A 19,655-nucleotide genomic window follows, 5' to 3' on the forward strand; every position below is an offset into this window, starting at 1 on the left:
CACCAGAGACCTCCTGGCCCCACGTAATATCAAAGGGCGAAAGCTCTCCCAGAGACCTCCATCTCAACGCTAAGACCCAGCTCCACTCAACAACCAGCAAACTCCAGTGCTGGACACCCCATTCCAAACAACTAGCAAGACAGGAACACAACCCCACCCATTAGCAGAAAGGCTGCCTAAAATCATACTAAGTTCACAGACGGCCCAAAACACACCACCAGGCACGGTCCTGCCCACCAGAAAGACAAGATCCAGCCTCATTCACCAGAACACAGGCATCAGTCCCCTCCAAAAGGAAGCTTACAAAACCCACTGAACCAACCTTAGCAACCTGGGGCAGACACCAAAAACAACGGGAACTACAAACCTGCAGCCTGCGAAAAGGAGACCCCAAACACGGTAAGTCAAGCAAAATGAGAAGACAGAGAAATACGCAGAAGAAGGAGCAAGGTAAAAACCCACCAGACCAAACAAATTAAGAGGAAATAGGCAGTCTACCTGAAAAAGAATTCAGAGTAATGATAGTAAACATGATCCAAAATCTTGGAAACAGAATGGAGAAAATACAAGAAACGTTTAACAAGGACCTAGAAGAACTAAAGAGCAAACAAACAATGATGAACAACACAATAAATGAAATTAAAAATTCTCTAGAAGCAATCAATAGCAGAATAACTGAGGAAGAAGAACAGATAAGTGACCTGGAAGATAAAATACTGGAAATGACTACCACAGAGCAGAATAAAGAAAAAAGAATGAAAAGAATTGAGGACAGTCTCAGAGACTTCTGGGACAACATTAAATGCACCAACATTCGAATTACAGGGGTCCAAGAAGAAGAAGAGAAAAAGAAAGGGACTGAGAAAATATTTGAAGAGATTATAGTTCAAAAAACTTCCCTAAATAAGGGAAAGGAAATGATCAAGTCCAGGAAGCACAGAGAGTCCCATACAAGATAAATACAAGGAGAAACACGCCAAGACACATATTAATCAAGCTATCAAAAATTAAGGGAAAAGCAACAAATAATTTACAAGGAAATACCCATAAGATTAATAGCTGATCTTTCAGCAAAAACTCTGCAAGCCAGAAGGGAGTGGCAGGACATATTCAAAGGGATGAAAGGGAAAAACCTACAACCAAGATTACTCTACCCAGCAAGGATGTCATTCAGATTCAACGGAGAAATTAGAACCTTTACAGACAAGCAAAAGCTAAGAGAATTCAGCACCACCAAACCAGCTTTACAACAAATGCTAGAGGAACTTCTCTAGGCAGGAAACACAAGAGAAGGAAAAGACTTATAAAAACAAACCCAAAACAACTAAGAAAACGGTAATAGGAACATACACATTCACAATTACCTTAAATGTAAATGGATTAAACACTCCAACCAAAAGACACAGACTGGCTGAATGGATACATAAAACAAGACCCATATATATGCTGTCTACAAGAGACCCACTTCAGACCTAGGGACACATACAGACTGAAAGTGAGGGGATGGAAAAATATATGCCATGCAAATGGAAATCAAAAGAAAGCTGGAATAACAATTCTCATATCAGACAAAATAGACTTTAAAGTAAAGCCTATCACAAGAGACAAAGAAGGACACTACATAATGATCAAGGGATCAATCCCAGAAGAAGATATGGCAATTGTAAATATTTATGCACACAACATAAGAGCACCTCAATACAATAAGGCAAATGCTAACAGCCATAAAAGGGGAAATCGACAGTAACACAATCATATAGGGGACTTTAACACCCCACTTTCACCAATGAACAGATCAACCAAAATGAAAATAAATAAGGAAACACAAGCTTTAAATGATACATTAAACAAGATGGACTTAATTGATATTTATAGGACATTCCATCCAAAAACAACAGAATACACTTTCTTCTCAAGGGCTCATGGAACATTCTCCAGGATGGATCATACCTTGCGTCACAAATCAAGCGTTGGTAAATTTAAGAAAACTGAAATCGTATCAAGTATCTTTTCCGACCACAATGCTATGAGACTAGATATCAATTATAAGAAAAAAAACTGTAAAAAATACAAACACATGGAGGCTAAACAATATGCTACTAAATAACCAAGAGATCACTGAAGAAATCAAAGAGGAAATCAAAAAATACCTAGAAACAAATGACAATGAAAACACGATGACCCAAAAACCTATGGGATGCAGCAAAAGCAGTTCTAAGAGGGAAGTTTATAGCAATACAATCCTACCTCAAGAAACATCTCAAATAAACAACCTAACCTTACACCTAATGCATTTAGAGAAAAAAGAACAAAAAAACTGCAAAAATTAGCAGAAGGAAAGATATCATAAAGATCAGATCAGAAATAAATGAAAAACAAATGAGGAAACAATAGCAAAGATCAGTAAAACTAATAGCTGTTTCCTTGAGAAGATAAACAAAGTTGATAAACCATTAGCCAGACTCATCAAGAAAAAAAGGGAGAAGACTCAAATCAACAGAACTAGAAATGAAAAAGGAGAAGTAACAACTGACACTGCAGAAATGCAAACGATCATGAGAGATTACCACAAGCAACTCTATGCCAATAAAATGGACAACCTGGAAGAAATGGACAAATTCTTAGAAAAGCACAACCTTTCAAGACTGAACCAGGAAGAAATAGAAAATATGAACGGACCAATCACAAGCACTGAAATTGAAACTGTGATTAAAAATCTTCCAACTAACAAAAGCCCCAGGCCAGATGGGTTCACAGGCGAATTCTATCAAACATTTAGAGAAGCGCTAACACCTATCCTTCTCCAACTCTTCCAAAATATAGCAGAGGGAGGAACACTCCCAAACTCATTCTACGAAGCCACCATCACCCTGATACCAAAACCAAAGATGTCACAAAAAAAGAAAGCTACAGGCCAATATCAGTGATGAACATAGATGCAAAAATCCTCCACAAAATACTAGCAAACAGAATCCAACAGCAGATTAAAAGGATCACACACCAAGATCAAGTGGGGTTTATCCCAGGAATGCAAGGATTTTTCAGTATACGCAAATCAATCAATGTGATACACCATATTAACAAATTGAAGGATAAAAACCATATGATCATCTCAATAGATGCAGCAAAAGCTTTTAACAAAATTCAACACCCATTTATAATTAAAAAACTCTCCAGAAAGTAAGCATAGAGGGAACCTACCTCAACATAATAAAGGCCATATATGACAAACCCACAGCCAACATCGTTCTCAATGGTGAAAAAGTGAAACCATTTCCACTAAGATCAGGAACAAGACAAGGTTGCCCACTCTCACCACTATTATTCAACATAGTTTTGGAAGTTTTAGCCACAGCCATCAGAGAAGAAAAAGAAATAAAAGGAATACAAATTGGAAAAGAAGAAGTAAAACTGTCACTGTTTGCAGATGACATGATACTATACATAGAGGATCCTAAAGATGCTACCAGAAAACTACCAGAGCTAGTCAATGAATTTGGTAAAGTAACAGGATGCAAAATTAATGCACAGAAAGCTCTTGCATTCCTATACAATAATGATGAAAAATCTGAAAGAGAAATTAAGGAAACACTCCCATTTACCAATGCAACAAAAAGAATAAAATACCTAGGAATAAACCTACCTAAGGAGACAAAAGACCTGTATGCAGAAAACTGTAAGACACTGATGAAAGAAATTAAAGATGATACAAACAGATGGAGAGATATACCATGTTCTTGGATTGGAAGAATCAACATTGTGAAAATGACTATACTACCTGAAGCAATCTACAGATTCAATGCAATCCCTATCAAACTACCAATGGCATTTTTCACAGAACTAGAACAAAAAATTTCGCAATTTGTATGGAAACAGAAAAGACTCCAAATAGCCAAAGCAATACTGAAAAAGAAAAACGGAGCTGGAGGAATCAGGCTCCCTGACCTCAGACTATACTACAAAGCTACAGTAATCAAGACAGTATGGTACTGGCACAAAAACAGAAATATAGATCAATGGAACAGGATAGAAAGCCCAGAGATAAACCCATGCACATATGGTCACTTTATCTTTGATAAAGGAGGCAAGAATATACAATGGAGAAAATTCAGCATCTTCAATAAGTAGTGCTGGGAAAACTGGACAGCTACATATAAAAGAATGAAATTAGAACACTCCTTAACACCATACACAAAAATAAACTCAAAATGGATTAAAGACCTAAATGTAAGGCCAGACACTATCAAACTCTTAGAGGAAAACATAGGCAGAACACTCTATGACGTAAATCACAGTAAGTTCCTTTTTGACCCACCTCCTAGAGAAAAGGAAATAAAAACAAAAATAAACAAATGGGACCTAATGAAACTTAAAAGTTTTTGCACAGCAAAGGAAACCATAAACAAGACGAAAAGACAACCCTCAGAATGGGAGAAAATATTTGCAAATGAAGCAACTGACAAAAGATTAATCTCCAAAATATACAAGCAGCTCATGCAGCTCAATATCAAAAAAAACCAAACAACCCAATCCAAAAATGGGCAGACGACCTAAATAGACATTTCTCCAAAGAAGATATACAGATTGCCAACAAACACATGAAAGGATGCTCAACATCACTAATCGTTAGAGAAATGCAAATTAAAACTACAATGAGGTATCACCTCACACCGGTCAGAATGGCCATCATCAAAAAATCTACAAACAATAAATGCTGGAGAGGGTGTGGAGAAAAGGGAACCCTCTTGCACTGTTGGTGGGAATTTACATTGATACAGGCACTATGGAGGTTCCTTAAAAAACTAAAAATAGAACTACCATATGACCCAGCAATCCCACTACTGGGCATATACCCTGAGAAAACCATAATTAAAAATGAGTCATGTATCACAGTGTTCACTGCAGCACTATTTACAACAGCCAGGACAGGGAAGCAACCTAAGTGTCCATCGACAGATGAATGGATAAAGAAGATGTGGTACACATATACAATGGAATATTAATCAGCCATAAAAAGAAATGAAATTGAGTTATTTGTAGTGAGGTGGATGGACCTAGAGTCTGTCATACAGAGTGAAGTAAGTCAGAAAGAGAAAAACAAATACCGTATGCTAACACATATATATGGAACCTAAAAAAAAAGTAAAAAAATGGTTCCGAAGAACCTCGGGGCAGGACAGGAATAAAGATGCAGACGTAGAGAATGGACTTGAGGACACAGGGAGGGGGAAGGGTAAGCTGGGAAGAAGTGAGAGAGTGGCATGGACACATATACACTACCAAATGTAAAATAGATATCTAGTGCAAAGCAGTTGCATAGCACAGGGAGATCAGCTCAGTGCTTTGTGACCACCTAGAGGGGTGGGGTAGGGAGGGTGGGAGGGAGACACAAGAGGGAGGGGATATGGGGATATATGTATACATAGAGCTGATTCACTTTGTCATACAGCAGAAAGTAACACACCACTGTAAAGCAATTATACTCCAATAAAGATGTTAAAAAAAAACACAACTGTATCAGTGTGCCTCCAGTAATATTAGGGTCATTTTAAGTTATCATTTCATGCCCTTTCTCTGCGCACCTTAAGATGCAGGATTGAGCACTGATTTCATACATTATCAGATGTAATTCACCAAGGAAAAGGGATATAAAGAGAAATGGTCTGGTCCCCAACTGGCTTGTGGAGCCGTATCCATGCAGAGGATCACTTCAGAGTAAATTACTTAGGCTGCAGATTCCAGGTGGCATGGAGATGTTTGAGTCCTTGCAATGCATTTCTTCAAAATTGGTACCATGTGTCCTGTCCTCAAACCGTGTCAAGTAGGGTGAGTGTGATCCCATTGTGGTCATGGAACGTTGCACTTCCTATCGATGCTCTGGATGAATAGGGGCAACACCGGCCAGGGAAGCTAACGGGCAAAGGAGGAAGGTACAAAGGTGAGTAGGTTACGCCAGCCTTTCTCTCGTCGAGAGCATCTGTCAAGTCCCTGGCATTCCTCACCACGTGGAATCTCTAGCAGTTTCACCACCATCAGTGTCGTTGCTCAGCCTGGATGTAAATGATACTTGGGGCTGGAGAACCAAGTGAATTAAGTCATCAGTACGTGTGTGGCACAAGGGACATGGACCAGGATGAAGGAGCAATAAAAACCTTGACAGCCTAAGAAGAGCACAGGCAGAATGCTCAGATCTAGTTAAGAAGGTGGAAGGAAGGATGTGAGCAGAGGGACTTCCCTCGTGGTCTCGTGGGTAAGACTCCGCGCTCCCAGTGCAGGGGGCCCAGGTTCGACCCCCGGGTGGGGAACTAGATCCCGCATGCCGCAACTAAGACCAGGCACAGCCACAATAAATAAATAAATAATAAAACAAATAAATAAATATTTTTTAAGAAAAAGACGTGAGCAGAGGCAGGACCCAGCGCTAGGGCACAGGCTATGAAAACACCCATGTTTCCAGCCAGGGGAAGCACCAGAACCACCAACCCACCCTGAGTTCACCCTCACCTCCTGGTGGGTTAGGGAAGTGTGGCCTAGAGTTTCTGCATGTGGGTCAGGACGAGACTCAGGATCCTTCCAACCAACACAGTTCAAACGAGGAGCACATGAAGCAGTTTAACTGAGGCGATGCTCACTTCTCTCCAAAACCAGATAGGCCTGCTTTGGTGAATAACATTTTAGAACCAGGAATGTTTTTCTTTCTCTTTTCTTTGACAGCAGGTGTGCGCGGCAGGGCTGGGTCTCTCCTTGGTTTTGTTTGGGGGTCTCCAGAGGCACAGGTCCCCAGCACATGGGCTATAGGAGAGCTTCTTCCTCCTACGTGGGGAGGCAGGGGTGGGTCGCACACATGGAGCGTGCAGTCCTGCTGGGAAGGTCTCATTTTTCCTCTAAGTTCCCTTGCAACAGTGGGGAATTCAGTGAGGCCCAATAGCAACTGAAAATTGGATTTAAGACTGAAGGCAGCTCCAATACATCAGGACAATTAGCGTTCATGTCGCTGACTACAGTTACTTTCATAAAATGTGAGTTACTTTCATAAAATGCATCATGGCCTTACATGACTGTGATTACTAGAGCAATGATGGGCTCTTTCTTAATACAGCACAGAGCCTAGGGCTAAAGAGGCGGTGACACTAATTAGATCTGTGGATCACTTAGCCCCCTGGGACTCAATTTTCTCATCTGTAAAATGGGGAATTAGGTGATGTCTATCCTTGCACTCCAGCAGTCCATGGTTGTTCGCAAGCTCACCTCTCAGTGAGGTGAGCCCAGTTCTGTCGAGAAACGTGTGGGCAGACTTGGCTTTTTGTAGGGTCTACTTTTAGCCGTTTTTTGCCGTAAAAGGTCCAACCCGATTTAAGGTAACTCCTTTCCACCTTGTTGGTTCCTGGTCCACCTCAATTCTATTCTAGGGTTTCTGGGTTGGTATAAGCCAAACACCCACCAAGTGTCTGTAACTGGACTTGCACCTAACCTGGGAGGCCTGGGAATGTGCCAGTTTTTAAGATGCCATGTTTGAGTGCTGTAAACCATCAAATCTCCCCTGGGGTGATTTCAATTATTGCATGGATCCTTTCAGAAGTACTCCCCCCAGTATTCTATTGGTAATTACTGCTCTATTTCACCCAGTAGTTTTCAAGTTAGAGCTCATTTCTTTTATGTTCCATTCCAGATTAAAACATCGGTTATTTGGGCAACCCCAAATGTTTCCTTCTCGATCCCGTTATGGGTAATAATACTAGCAATACTTCTTGGATTATTGGTTCTGGCCATTTTAACCTTGGCTTTATGGAAGGTAAGTTTATTTGCTTTCTTTTCCTTTTTCAGTAGAGAGGCCACTGAGAGGATTTAGAAGGATATACCTAGGATTTTAAAAGACAAGGCTAGAGGCATGATTTGGGGATTTCCAACACAGGGACATGAAGGGAAAACGGTCTTGTTTGCTTTGGCAAACTTAGTATGCTTGATGGAACTGACATTTAAGAAGATTGAGGGTGTTTACTGCCGCTTTTATCTTGCATTTTCTTGTAAATAAATGTAAAGACAGTTGGACTTTATTAACTAAGACCTGTGATCTTCTTTCCAATATGCTTGGAGTGATCATGTTATGATGAAGACTTCTTTTTCTTATTTAATTAATCGAGATCTTAAGCTTTTTGTTGAGACAATCCTATCAGCAATACTTTGAGAGTTTTCTTTGTAAGCACTACATGGATGCAATTAATATAGTAATTAACTATCACATGGGCTTTCAATGACCCCACATAGATCATGCATGTTCTAATATTCTCAGACTTGCTTTTTTGATCTTGCCAAAGAGTCCATCTCCATTAAGAAGCCTTAACTTACTCTTTCATGTGTTTTGCTGAAGTTTCTGCTAAAAGTCTACAATGTGAATTAATTTCTGGTCCCCAAACCACAGTACTGCCAAGTTTCACAGAGCTTTCCATTCCAAAATAGAAACAATGTCACAATGACATGACTGTGAGAGTAATTAATCCAGTCACATCTTAGTTAATCGCTATTGTTGTCATTCTCCAAAATCATAGTGTATTTTTATTTTGAAACAACATGAGGCATGCTTAATAAACTGAGAAAACCTTGCCTTTTGAGTTAAATAATGGCTTTCCTGATCATTATCAGCTGTTTTGTGCCATCCTGAGCCCACAAAGGTCTATTGCACAGTCTACCTTTACAAATAGACTTTCATGTTAGTCTGTTATAGAAACTTCATGTCCATAAATGATGTAACGATACATAGCAATTGATAGAATATTGCTCTAGTCCTACAAAGGAAAGATGACTCAATGGTTATAAGTCAAACCCAACAAACTGGGCTTCCAACCTAAGAAACAATAAGAATTAAGGTTCTAGGTTTCTAGGAAAAGTTATATTCTCCTAGACCAAGTACTCCTTTGAAATTCAGGAGAATGAAACTTCTATAATCACCTCTTCCCTGAGTTGCTGATTGATCTTCGGAGTCACGAAGATGTTCTGGGATTGAAATAAAGGACCCATCTAATTTTCCTCCATATACTGTATGTTCCACCAACTGCAGAGAGATAGACAAGCATCTCCTCACTTCCTCCTTCAGTCCATCCCAAGGTAGCCCAAAGTCCACTTCAGGAATCTGCCATCCCTGGCTGGCAGTTCACATTGCTGCTGGCTCCAGAAAACATGTCGAAAAGCAGAGAGGGACTCCTTGGGCCAGGTTGCTGTAACCCCAGAAAAATACACGAGGTCCATAACCGGTTTATATAAAATGAACATTCTCCCACCACCATGGACATGGCAGGAAGGACACAAACGCTCTGTGTAGGCAATGAATTCCTCTCTGCAGGTAAAGAACACACTGCTTTCACCTCCTAATTTGGAGAATTGGGCAGATTATAGTCTCAGAGCACCAAATTCCTTAGACAACAAATAAAGGGAAAAGTCTTAGAATGAGGACTTTCACAAGTTCTCAGGATGACCTGACTTGCTGGCCCGTTTCTCTCTTTGTAGTGCGGATTCTTTGACCGAGCAAGACCCCCCCAGGATGATATGAACGACAGGGAACGGCTGACCAATGAGAAAACCCCGGAGGCGTGAAGAGGAAAACCAAAGACCAAACAAACTCCGACACTGGCCCAGTTCAAAGAAAAGAAGGATCAGGAGGGTTCAACCAAGGTTTTCCTGTATCTGCCAGTGTCCTAAGAAATAGAAAGGCCATGGTATCACCTTGTCTACACTGTGCTTTGGAGAAGTTGCCTCGGATCCCAGTGACCCTTTTGGGGAAGGAAGCATCCTCGACGCTGCAGAAACAATGGACAATCGTGGAAGATGTCTTTGGCTTGAGTCCTTCCGTATTTGGCAGACACTTTGAAATGGGTATGGGAACGTGAGGTTGCTTTCCAGATAAATTCAACTGAAGTCTCAAAGACGCAATGTCTGAATTAGGATAGACTTTAGAAGGTGAACTAGGACCAAACCTTCCGACACTACTGTATCCAACGGAATATTGGACACCTCCCTCTGGAAAAGAAACATTTCTAATGACGTTACTGCTCAGGGAGACCAGCCTATGCTGTTGGGACTGTGAAAGTACTTTGGAAACGGCAAAGATCATCTTTGTAAGTGAGGATAACGATTTATTTATTTATTTTCCATGGCTCTAGGCTGATACTCTAGAGGATTCGGAAATTAAGATTTGGTTCGCTGGTTTTCAAAATCACTCACTAGATTTCCTTCCGAGAGATCCAGTTTGTGCAGAATATATCATTTAACAGAACTTAGTCAGGATTTAGACAGCGTTAAAGAAAAGCAAATTGGTATACGAAGACCGTTTCACTTAACACCTTGCTGCCTTCTACCTGAAATTACTTTTATTCACACTTTCCAGGGACTCACATCTGCTTAATTTAGCTTTGCAAAAAGTTGCATTTGTATTTCCTTTTACAAAAAAAAAAAAATCATCTTTCCGTTGACTTAATTAGCAATATACAAATTTCCAGGGACTCTTGACCCTAGGTGGTGCTTAAAAGTAATGGTAAAATTTCTAGAGTCCATTAATAAAAAAGCAATTTAATAATTTGGGTAAACATATTATTTTTAATATCTACAAGAGGCAATGCCAACATTTAGCTTGGTATTAAACACCTATTTTTTTCTACTATACCTCAAACTTATATTCACAGAAAAGACATGTTAAACATAAATAGGAGGAAACATAAAGTTAGGCAGATGTGAGATGAACCTAGAAAACAGGTTCCTAGGGATTTTATTTAGAATTGCCTATTCCCACTTAACTATTCATTTTTACTGCTAATCTTTATAGTACATGACTTTGGAAAATAATTTTTACTTAAGCTATTTTCCCATTGTCTTTAATTTAACCATCACAGAAACTTTATGTTTAAAACTCTTGTAAATAATCCATAATCATGTGTAACAGTATCATTTTTCAAGTAAAATTGTCCAGCCAAATTTATATAGTCTGCCCAAGTTTGTATCCTTTTTATGATAATGAAAAACTATTATGAAGACATACTGAACAAATTTTATATTTATGTGCAATATTTTATAGACCTATGTATCAAAAGCATGTTTACACTGGCATTAGTAATTTTTAAAATTAATATCCTGAATATTAAGTATGATAGAACCAGCAGACCCAAATCCTTAAGTTTATGAAGCAGTTGGAAAATTTATATCCCTATTTCAACAATCACACTTGATTTGAAAGATAAGCCAGACTCACAGACACTAAATTTTTGGTCATGCCTTAACCTGGAGAGGAGCCATTTGGCTACAGCTGCGCAACTTCTTTGGAAACCAAATGAAAGGCACACGGACGAATACACTGAACAGTTCATATTCTGCCTGCTTGTGAGTTAAATTCTGTCATGGTAGTGGTTTCAAGCTGTCAGGAACCGAAGTCTGGCTCCCAGTGTGTGCGGCTGACTGGGTGAGAACTGCACATGTTTCAAAGAGTTGGAGGGTCCCACACCAGCCTCAGCCTCTGGGTAGAATTGGTCGTACAGGGAGGTGGCCATTTCTGTAAGATGATTGGAGGGATGTCTCTCCAATCATATCACAGAGATGGGTCTCTCTTCCCCCAAATAAAGCCCCAACTCTTCTCGTTATGCCTGACTTCTGGCCAAGAGAGAATAGCTCCTCAAGGTCTTTGGTCATAAAAGATCCCTGAGAAAACACACCTATTGCCTTTTAAGCTAACCTTTGAGAAGGAACTCTTAGGTCTGGGACGCTATGAGCCAGGGAGTACAGACACCTGGAGGAGACTCGAGGTGCCAGGAGCAAGGCTGGATCCAGAACAGAGCAGGTATGAGGACTTCAGAGGCAAGCTCCAGGCTCACAGTCTCAGCCAAGAGTGGTCCCCATCTAGAAGGACAGGCGCTGCCACCTGCAGGCAGTTCACAGCCGGCCATCAACGCACACTGAGGTCAGGTGCGTTCTTGAGCATCCCCCCGCATGGAGAATATCCTAACAGTGCACTGAGTGAATCTGCTTCTCATCTTGTAAAGCCAATCACTTTCGTCATTCATAATGTGCCGTGCTTCTCTTAGAATCTATCTATATTTTAGATATGCCTTTTGAAATACTTGCAGCTAGCTTTTAAGAATGGGAAAAAAAAAATGGGCAAATCAAGTTTTATAAACTTGGAGATTTTTATACACTAAGTAAACAACATGGACCAGTCGCCACTGAAGCCCCACTCTTTGAACTCAACTCTTGCTTTATTTAAATACATGTGTAGACATCTGTGAAGATTTTCATGTACCTATTTACCTTGTCACTAATAAAAGTAAAAATTAAAGACATGATGACATATTTGTGGTTTGTTTTGCAAGCAACATGAAGCTTTCCCACAATGGCAGACATCAAAGGTTTCTGTCTTTACACCTTCATTTTTTTAAAAAATAAATTTATTTATTTATTTTGGGCTGCATTGGGTCTTCGTTGCTGTGCGGGCTTTCTCTAGTTGAGGCAAGCAGGGGCTACTCCCTGTTGCAGTGCGCGGGCTTCTCATGGCGGTGGCCTCTTCTGTGGCAGAGCACGGGCTCCAGGGGCACAGGCTTCAGTAGTTGTGGCACACGGGCTCAGTAGTTGTGGCACGCAGGCTCAGAAGTTGTGGCTCGCGGGCTCTAGAGTGCAGGCTCAGTAGTTGTGGTGCACGGGCTCAGTAGTTGCTCTGGGGCATGTGGGATCTTCCCAGACCAGAGCTCAAATCCGTGTCCCCTGCATTGGTAGGTGGACTCCTAACAACTGTGCCACCACGGAAGTCCCACGCCTTGATTCTTTACTACAAAAACATTTAACATTGGAAGAGATTTGAAAGAGCGAGAACGCGACCCTTCTTTGGGATGATGAACATGTTCTAAACTTAGATTGTGGTGATGTCTGCATGAATAAACTAAGAAGGACTGGATTGTAGGCTTTAAATCATTGAATTTTATGGTATGTGAATTAAATCTCAATACATATGTTTGAAAAGGTGTGAGTCATTTCTAATACCTACACTTTCATACAACTGATTTCTTTTCTCTACGTTGCTGTCAAATTTTGTCCATATAAAAATCTTCGCTTTTTTATGAAGCCTTCTTCGAGTCTTCGGCCAACTTAAAGGCTCCTCCTGTTCTCCAATGGCATTTTGTGAATGACTACACTTTTCCGTTTGTTCTCATGACTGTTTTCCAGCTGGGCCGGCCCTCTGTGTGAGCAGGAATATCTTTCACCTTTGTGTTTCCTACACCTAGCACCAACATCTGTTATATAGTCAGTGCTCAAAAAACGTTCTAAAGTGAATGAATGAATATACATATGTGCACAGTAATAATCACGGGAAATATGTACTTCTGTAATCTGCTCCCATTATAAAGCTTGGAGGTACACACATTTTTTTATCCTATTTATAGTGTTCACACAGTGTTGTTATAATAGTTACCCAATGTTTGATCCAATTAGCAGATCATCATTTGTTTAACCAACCCTCTTATTGGAAATACTTGTTCACAGATTCACATATTAAGAATAGCATGAAATTGAATACTTTCATACATGAGGCTTCTTTTTCATTATTTTAGTTATTTCAATGAGTGAACTTCAAGAGAGTGAGGTGGTTTGGTTAAAGTATATGAAGATTTTTGTAGTTCTTGATAATATATGTTTCTTAAGAGGATTAGATCAATTTGCATTAACCTAAAATACCATTTCCTTCATAATTCTGTCAGCATTTTAAAATATTTTGGTAATTATTTTCAAATATTACTTTATTTCAATTTGTATTTCACTGGAATTTGGTACATTTAATGTACACATTTAATTTTGAGTTCTAATATTTATCAGCCATTCAATATAGACCAATTTATTGCTCATAAAGGTATTTAAATAGTTGCCACTTCTCTGGTATTCATGAATTCCAGTGAAAAGAACCCAGTGCCTGGATGCTTTTCTTATAGCCGAAAGCAAGCACTAGAATGAATCCTTCACTTCATACTGTATATTCACTCACACTTTAAAGCCTAGACATATCTAAAAACTCAGGGTGGTCCAGAGGTGCCTATGTATCCCAGATGAAAAAACTTAAAAGGAAATAAGATTCAGGAATATTGGTGCTGAAAATCAACGTGCCATCCCAGTACAAACTAGCTGAGTGGGGCAAGACTTCCCCACAGTGCACCCAGAATAATCCATAATGGGCTAGCCCCACCAGTTAGAGGCTGCGCATGCTCATAGTGGGGGAAATGAAAGAAGTCTTGTCGTGTCTTGTAGAGTAGTAAAGTGCTTTGTAGTTGTATGTATGCAACGAGAGCTCAGCCTTCTCACCAAATTGTTGATACCTTTGTCACTTCCAGCCATTTTATATGCAGACGCTGAACAGCATCAAAACTTTCTAAAGGTTGAGTTGAGATCTGGGTGCCTAGAGTGGGCAAAATAAGATAAGGACTACTCCTTGGAGAATTCTGAGAAAAGGCAGAATTCCCTCCAGAGTTGCACACTTCCTTTGTGAAAGGTGACCATCTCACAGGTTACCTTTATAAGACACAGCACCCTGGTGACCTCAGGAAGAACCAAAACATGAACACCTTTGGTTGCTATCCATGAATGCCAACACAGTACCTCCCTAGGGCCTAATGTTCTTTTCCCCACATACAGCAGATTTTCTCCTTCAGAATTCTGATGACATTAAAAGTTGATTTCTGGCCTTCTAAGCTTGCATCCTTCCTCGCTGTCCTCTCCCTTCTTGCCACCCACCACCTGATCTGGAGGAGCCGGCTCAGTCTGTTGCTGCCAAACAACATGTGGAAACGGTGGTGTGGAACCGGGCATCCCGTGCACCGGGCCTGGGCCTCCTCTTGCCTCACCTGGGCCCACCCACTAGGCACGGGGCAACAGAGGAGCTCTCCCTTCATTTTTGAGCCGTGTGGCTGACAGGGTCTTGGTGCTCGGGCCTGGTGTCAGGCCTGAGCCTCTGAGAGGAGAGAGGCAAGTTCAGGCCATTGGACCACCAGAGATCTCCCGGCCCCACATAATATCAATCAGTGAGAGCTCTCACAGAGATCTGCGTCTCAACACTAAGACCCAGCTCCACCCAACAACCAGCAAGCTCGAGTGCTGGAGGCCCCATGCCAAACAACTAGCAAGACAGGAACACAACCCCACCCATTAGCAGACAGGCTGCCTAAAATCATACTGAGTTCACAGGCAGCCCAAAACACACCACCGGACATGGCCCTGCACACCAGAAATACAAGATCCAGCCCCACCCACCAGAACACAGGCAATAGTCCCCTCCATCAGGAACCTACACAAGCCATGGAACCAACCTCACCCACTGGGGGCAGACACCAAAAACAACAGGAACTACAAACCTGCAGCCTGCGAAAAGCAGACCCCAAACACAGTTAAGTTAAGCAAAATGAGAAGACAGAGAAATAAGCAGCAGATGAAGGAGCAAGGAAAAACCCACCAGACCAAACAAATGAGGAGGAAGTAGGCAGTCATCCTGAAAAAGAATTCAGAGTAATGATAGTAAAGATGATCCAAAATCTTGGATATAGAATGGAGAAAATATAAGAAACGTTTAACAAGGACCTAGAAGAACTAAAGAGCAAACAAACAATGATGAACAACATAATAAATGAAATTAAAAATTCTCTAGAAGGAATCAATAGCAGAATAACTAAGGCAGAAGAACGGATAACTGACATGGAAGATAAAATAGTGGAAATAACTGCCACAGAGAGGAATAAAGAAAAAAGAATGAAAAGAATTGAGGACAGTCTCAGAGACCTCTGGGACAACATTAAACACACTATCATTCGAATTATAGGGGTCCCAGAAGAAGAAGAGAAAAAGAAAGGGGCTGAGAAAATATTTGAAGAGATTATAGTTGAAAACTCCCTAACATGGGAAAGGAAATAGTCAATCAAGTCCAGGAAGCACAGAGAGTCCCATACAGGATAAATCCAAGGAGAAACACACCAAGACACATATTAAACAAACTATCAAAAATTAAATACAAAGAAAAAATATTAAAAGCAGCAAGGGAAAAGCAACAAATAACATACAAGGGAATCACCATAAGGTTAACAGCTGATCTTTCAGCAGAAACTCTGCAAGCCAGAAGGGAGTGGCAGGACATATTTAAAGTGATGAAAGGGAAAAACCTACAACCAACATTACTCTACACAGCAAGGATCTCATTCAGATTCGATGGAGAAATTAAAACCTTTACAGACAAGCAAAAGCTAAGAGAATTCAGCACCACCAAGCCAGCTTTACAACAAATGCTAAATGAACTTCTCTAGGCGGGAGACACAAGAGAAGGAAAAGACCTACAAAAACAAACCCAAAACAATTAAGAAAATGGTAATAGGAACATACATATTGATAATTACCTTAAATGTAAGTGGATTAAATGCTCCAACCAAAAGACACAGACTGGCTGAATGAATACAAAAACAAGACCTGTATATCTGCTGTCTACAGGAGACCCACTTCAGACCTAGGGACACATACAGACTGAAAGTGAGGGGATGGAAAAAGATACACGAATGATGAAAAATCTGAAAAATCTGAAATCTGAAAGAGAAATTAAGGAAGCACTCTCATTTACCACTGCAACAAAAAGAATAAAATACCTAGGAATAAACCTACCTAGGGAGACAAAAGACCGGTATGCAGAAAACTATAAGACACTGATGAAATAAATTAAAGACGATACAAACAGATGGAGAGATATACCATGTTCTTGGAGTGGAAGAATGAACATTGTGAAAATGACTATATTACCCAAAGCAATCTACAGATTCAATGCAATCCCTATCAAACTACCAATGGCATTTTTCACAGAACTAGAACAAAAAATTTCACAGTTTGTATGGAAACATACAAGACCCCAAATAGCCAAAGCAATCTTGAGAGAGAAAAACGGAGCTGGAGGAATCAGGCTCCCTGACCTCAGACTATACTACAAAGCTACAGTAATCAAGACAGCATGGTACTGGTGCAAAAACAGAAATATAGATCAATGGAACAGGATAGAAAGCCCAGAGATAAACCCACACACATATGGTCACCTTATTTTTGATAAAGGAGGCATGAATATATAATGGAGAAAAGACAGCCTTTTCAATAAGTGGTGCTGGGAAAACTGGACAGCTACATGTAACAGAATGAAATTAGAACACTCCCTAACACCATACACAAAAATAAACTCAAAATGGATTAAAGACCTAAATGTAAGGCCAGACACTATCAAACTCTTAGAGGAAAACACAGACAGAACACTCTATGACATATATCACAGCAAGATCCTTTTTGACCCACCTCCTAGAAAAATGGAAATAAAAACAAAAATAAACAAATGGGACCTAATGAAACTAAAAAGCTTTTGCACAGCAAAGGAAACCATAAACAAGACAAAAAGACAACCCTCAGAATGGGAGAAAATATTTGCAAACGAAGCAACAGACAAAAGATTAATCTCCAAAATATACAAGCAGCTCATGCAGCTCAATATCAAAAAAACCAAACAACCCAATCCAAAAATGGGCAGAAGACGTAAACAGACATTTCTCCAAAGAAGATATACAGATTGCCAACAAACACATGAAAGGATACTCAACATCACTAATCATTAGACAAATGCAAATCAAAACTACAATGAGGTATCACCTCACAGCAGTCAGAATGGCCATCATCAAAAAATCTACAAACAATAGATGTTGGAGAGGGTGTGGAGAAAAGAGAACCCTCTTGCACTGTTGGTGGGAATGTAAATTGATACAACCACTATGGAGAACAGTATGGAGATTCCTTAAAAAGCTAAAAATAGAACTACCATATGACCCAGCAATCCCACTACTGGGCATATACACTGAGAAAACCATAATTCAAAAAGAGACATGTACCACAATGTTCATTGCAGCTCTATTTACAATAGCCAGGACTCAAAGCAACCTAGGTGTCCATTGACAGACGAATGGATAAAGAAGATGTGGTACATATATACAATGGAATCTCACTCAGCCATAAAAAGAAACGAAATTGAGTTATTTGTAGTGAGGTGGATGGACCTAGAGTCTGTAATACAGAGTGAAGTAAGTCAGAAAGAGAAAAACAAATACCATATGCTAACACATATATATGGAATCTTAAAAAAAAAATGGTTCTGATGAACCTAGGGGCAAGACAGGAATAAAGACGCAGACGTAGAGAGTGGACTTGAGGACAAGGGGAGGGGGAAGGGTAAGCTGGGACGAAGTGAGAGAGTAGCATGGACATATATACACTACCAAATGTAAAACAGATAGCTAGTGGGAAGCAGCCGCATAGCACAGGGAGATCAGCTCGGTGCTTTGTGATCCCCTAGAGGGGTGGGATAGGGAGGGTGGGAGGGAGACACAAGAAGGAGGGGATATGGGGATATATGTATGCATATAGCTGATTCACTTTGTTACACAGCAGAAACTAACACATCATTGTAAAGCAATTACACCCCAATAAAGATGTTAAAAACAATTTAAAAAAATAAAAGGTTGATTTCTTTAGCATGCAACATTTAAAGCACTGAAATTTTAAACTCATCTAGATCTACGTAAAATCCAAAGAGTGCCCCCCCCCCAGTGGTGCTTAAGTCAATGGCTAGTTCAGAACAGCCAGGGTACATATGGCACCACTCTGCTTGCCATGGTAAACTCTCCCCCACCTTGACCCCAAAAACCATCTGCCTGACACACTGCCTTTTGGAATTATTTATAAGTTCTCTGTTATTTAGAGTCGTTGACCAAAATCCATATGGAAACGTAGCCTGAGACGAGCACCTCTTGACAATAAAATGTCTTGACTTTAACTTCTATACGTGCCATGATATGACATAGTAGGGATGTTCTTAATATACCTGTGCTCTTGCTCATTTTGATTGTGCACTGTTTTGTAGGAAAAACGAAGTCATCAGAAGATTGTCCTGCTGTCCAACTTTTAGGCTGGAATTTTTTTATGCAGTAACAATGGACCGCCCTGGTTTTTAATTTTGAGATTTCAACTTTCAGTCACTGAATCGACTTTAGTGTATGAGCAAATTGAACAATTTTTATTTCTATAAAAACTTTTAATTTTTGAAAACTCTGTGTATCGCCTCTATATTGGTTTCCTAGGGCTTCCATCACAAAGTACCACAAATCGGGTGGCTTAAAACAACAGAAATTTGTTGTCACAGAGTTCTCCAGGCCAGAAGTCCAAACCAAGGTGTCAGCAGGGCCATGTTCCTCCAAAGGCGCTAGGAAGGGATTGCTTCCATGCCTCTCCTGTAGCTTCTGGTCATCTCAAGCATTCCTTGGTTTGTAAAGGCATCACTCCACTCCTCCCTCCTCACATGGCGTCCTCCCTGCCTGTCTCATGTCATCTTCTCTCTGTGTCTGTGTCCGTGTTTCCCCTTTTTATAAGGACACCAGGCATATTGGATTAGGCTCCAACCTAATGACCTCATTTAACTTGTTTACCTCTGTAAAGACCCCATCTCCAAATCTGGTCACATTTTGAGTCCGGTTAGGACTTCACCATATCTTTGGGGGAGGATACAATTCAATTCATCACATCCCCCTTCGTAAGTTTCTATTGAGTAGAACTGTTTGACAAGTGAACCCAAGATGACG

General features: G+C 40.3%; 1 protein-coding gene across 1 annotated transcript in view; it reads left to right on the forward strand.

The window, feature by feature from the left end:
• ITGA8 (integrin subunit alpha 8) overlaps positions 1-12,313 on the forward strand; it is a 180,973-nt gene extending 168,660 nt beyond the window's left edge. Inside the window, exons 29-30 of the mRNA XM_007196424.3 lie at positions 7,670-7,792; positions 9,502-12,313. Of these exons, the coding sequence (XP_007196486.2) occupies positions 7,670-7,792; positions 9,502-9,588 (210 nt within the window). The 3' untranslated portion in view covers positions 9,589-12,313. The remainder of the gene's footprint in view (positions 1-7,669; positions 7,793-9,501) is intronic.
• The last annotated feature ends 7,342 nt before the right edge of the window (positions 12,314-19,655 follow it).

The sequence above is a fragment of the Balaenoptera acutorostrata genome, chromosome 3, assembly GCF_949987535.1.
Source record: "Balaenoptera acutorostrata chromosome 3, mBalAcu1.1, whole genome shotgun sequence".
In the NCBI taxonomy this organism is placed as follows: Eukaryota; Metazoa; Chordata; class Mammalia; order Artiodactyla; family Balaenopteridae; genus Balaenoptera; species Balaenoptera acutorostrata.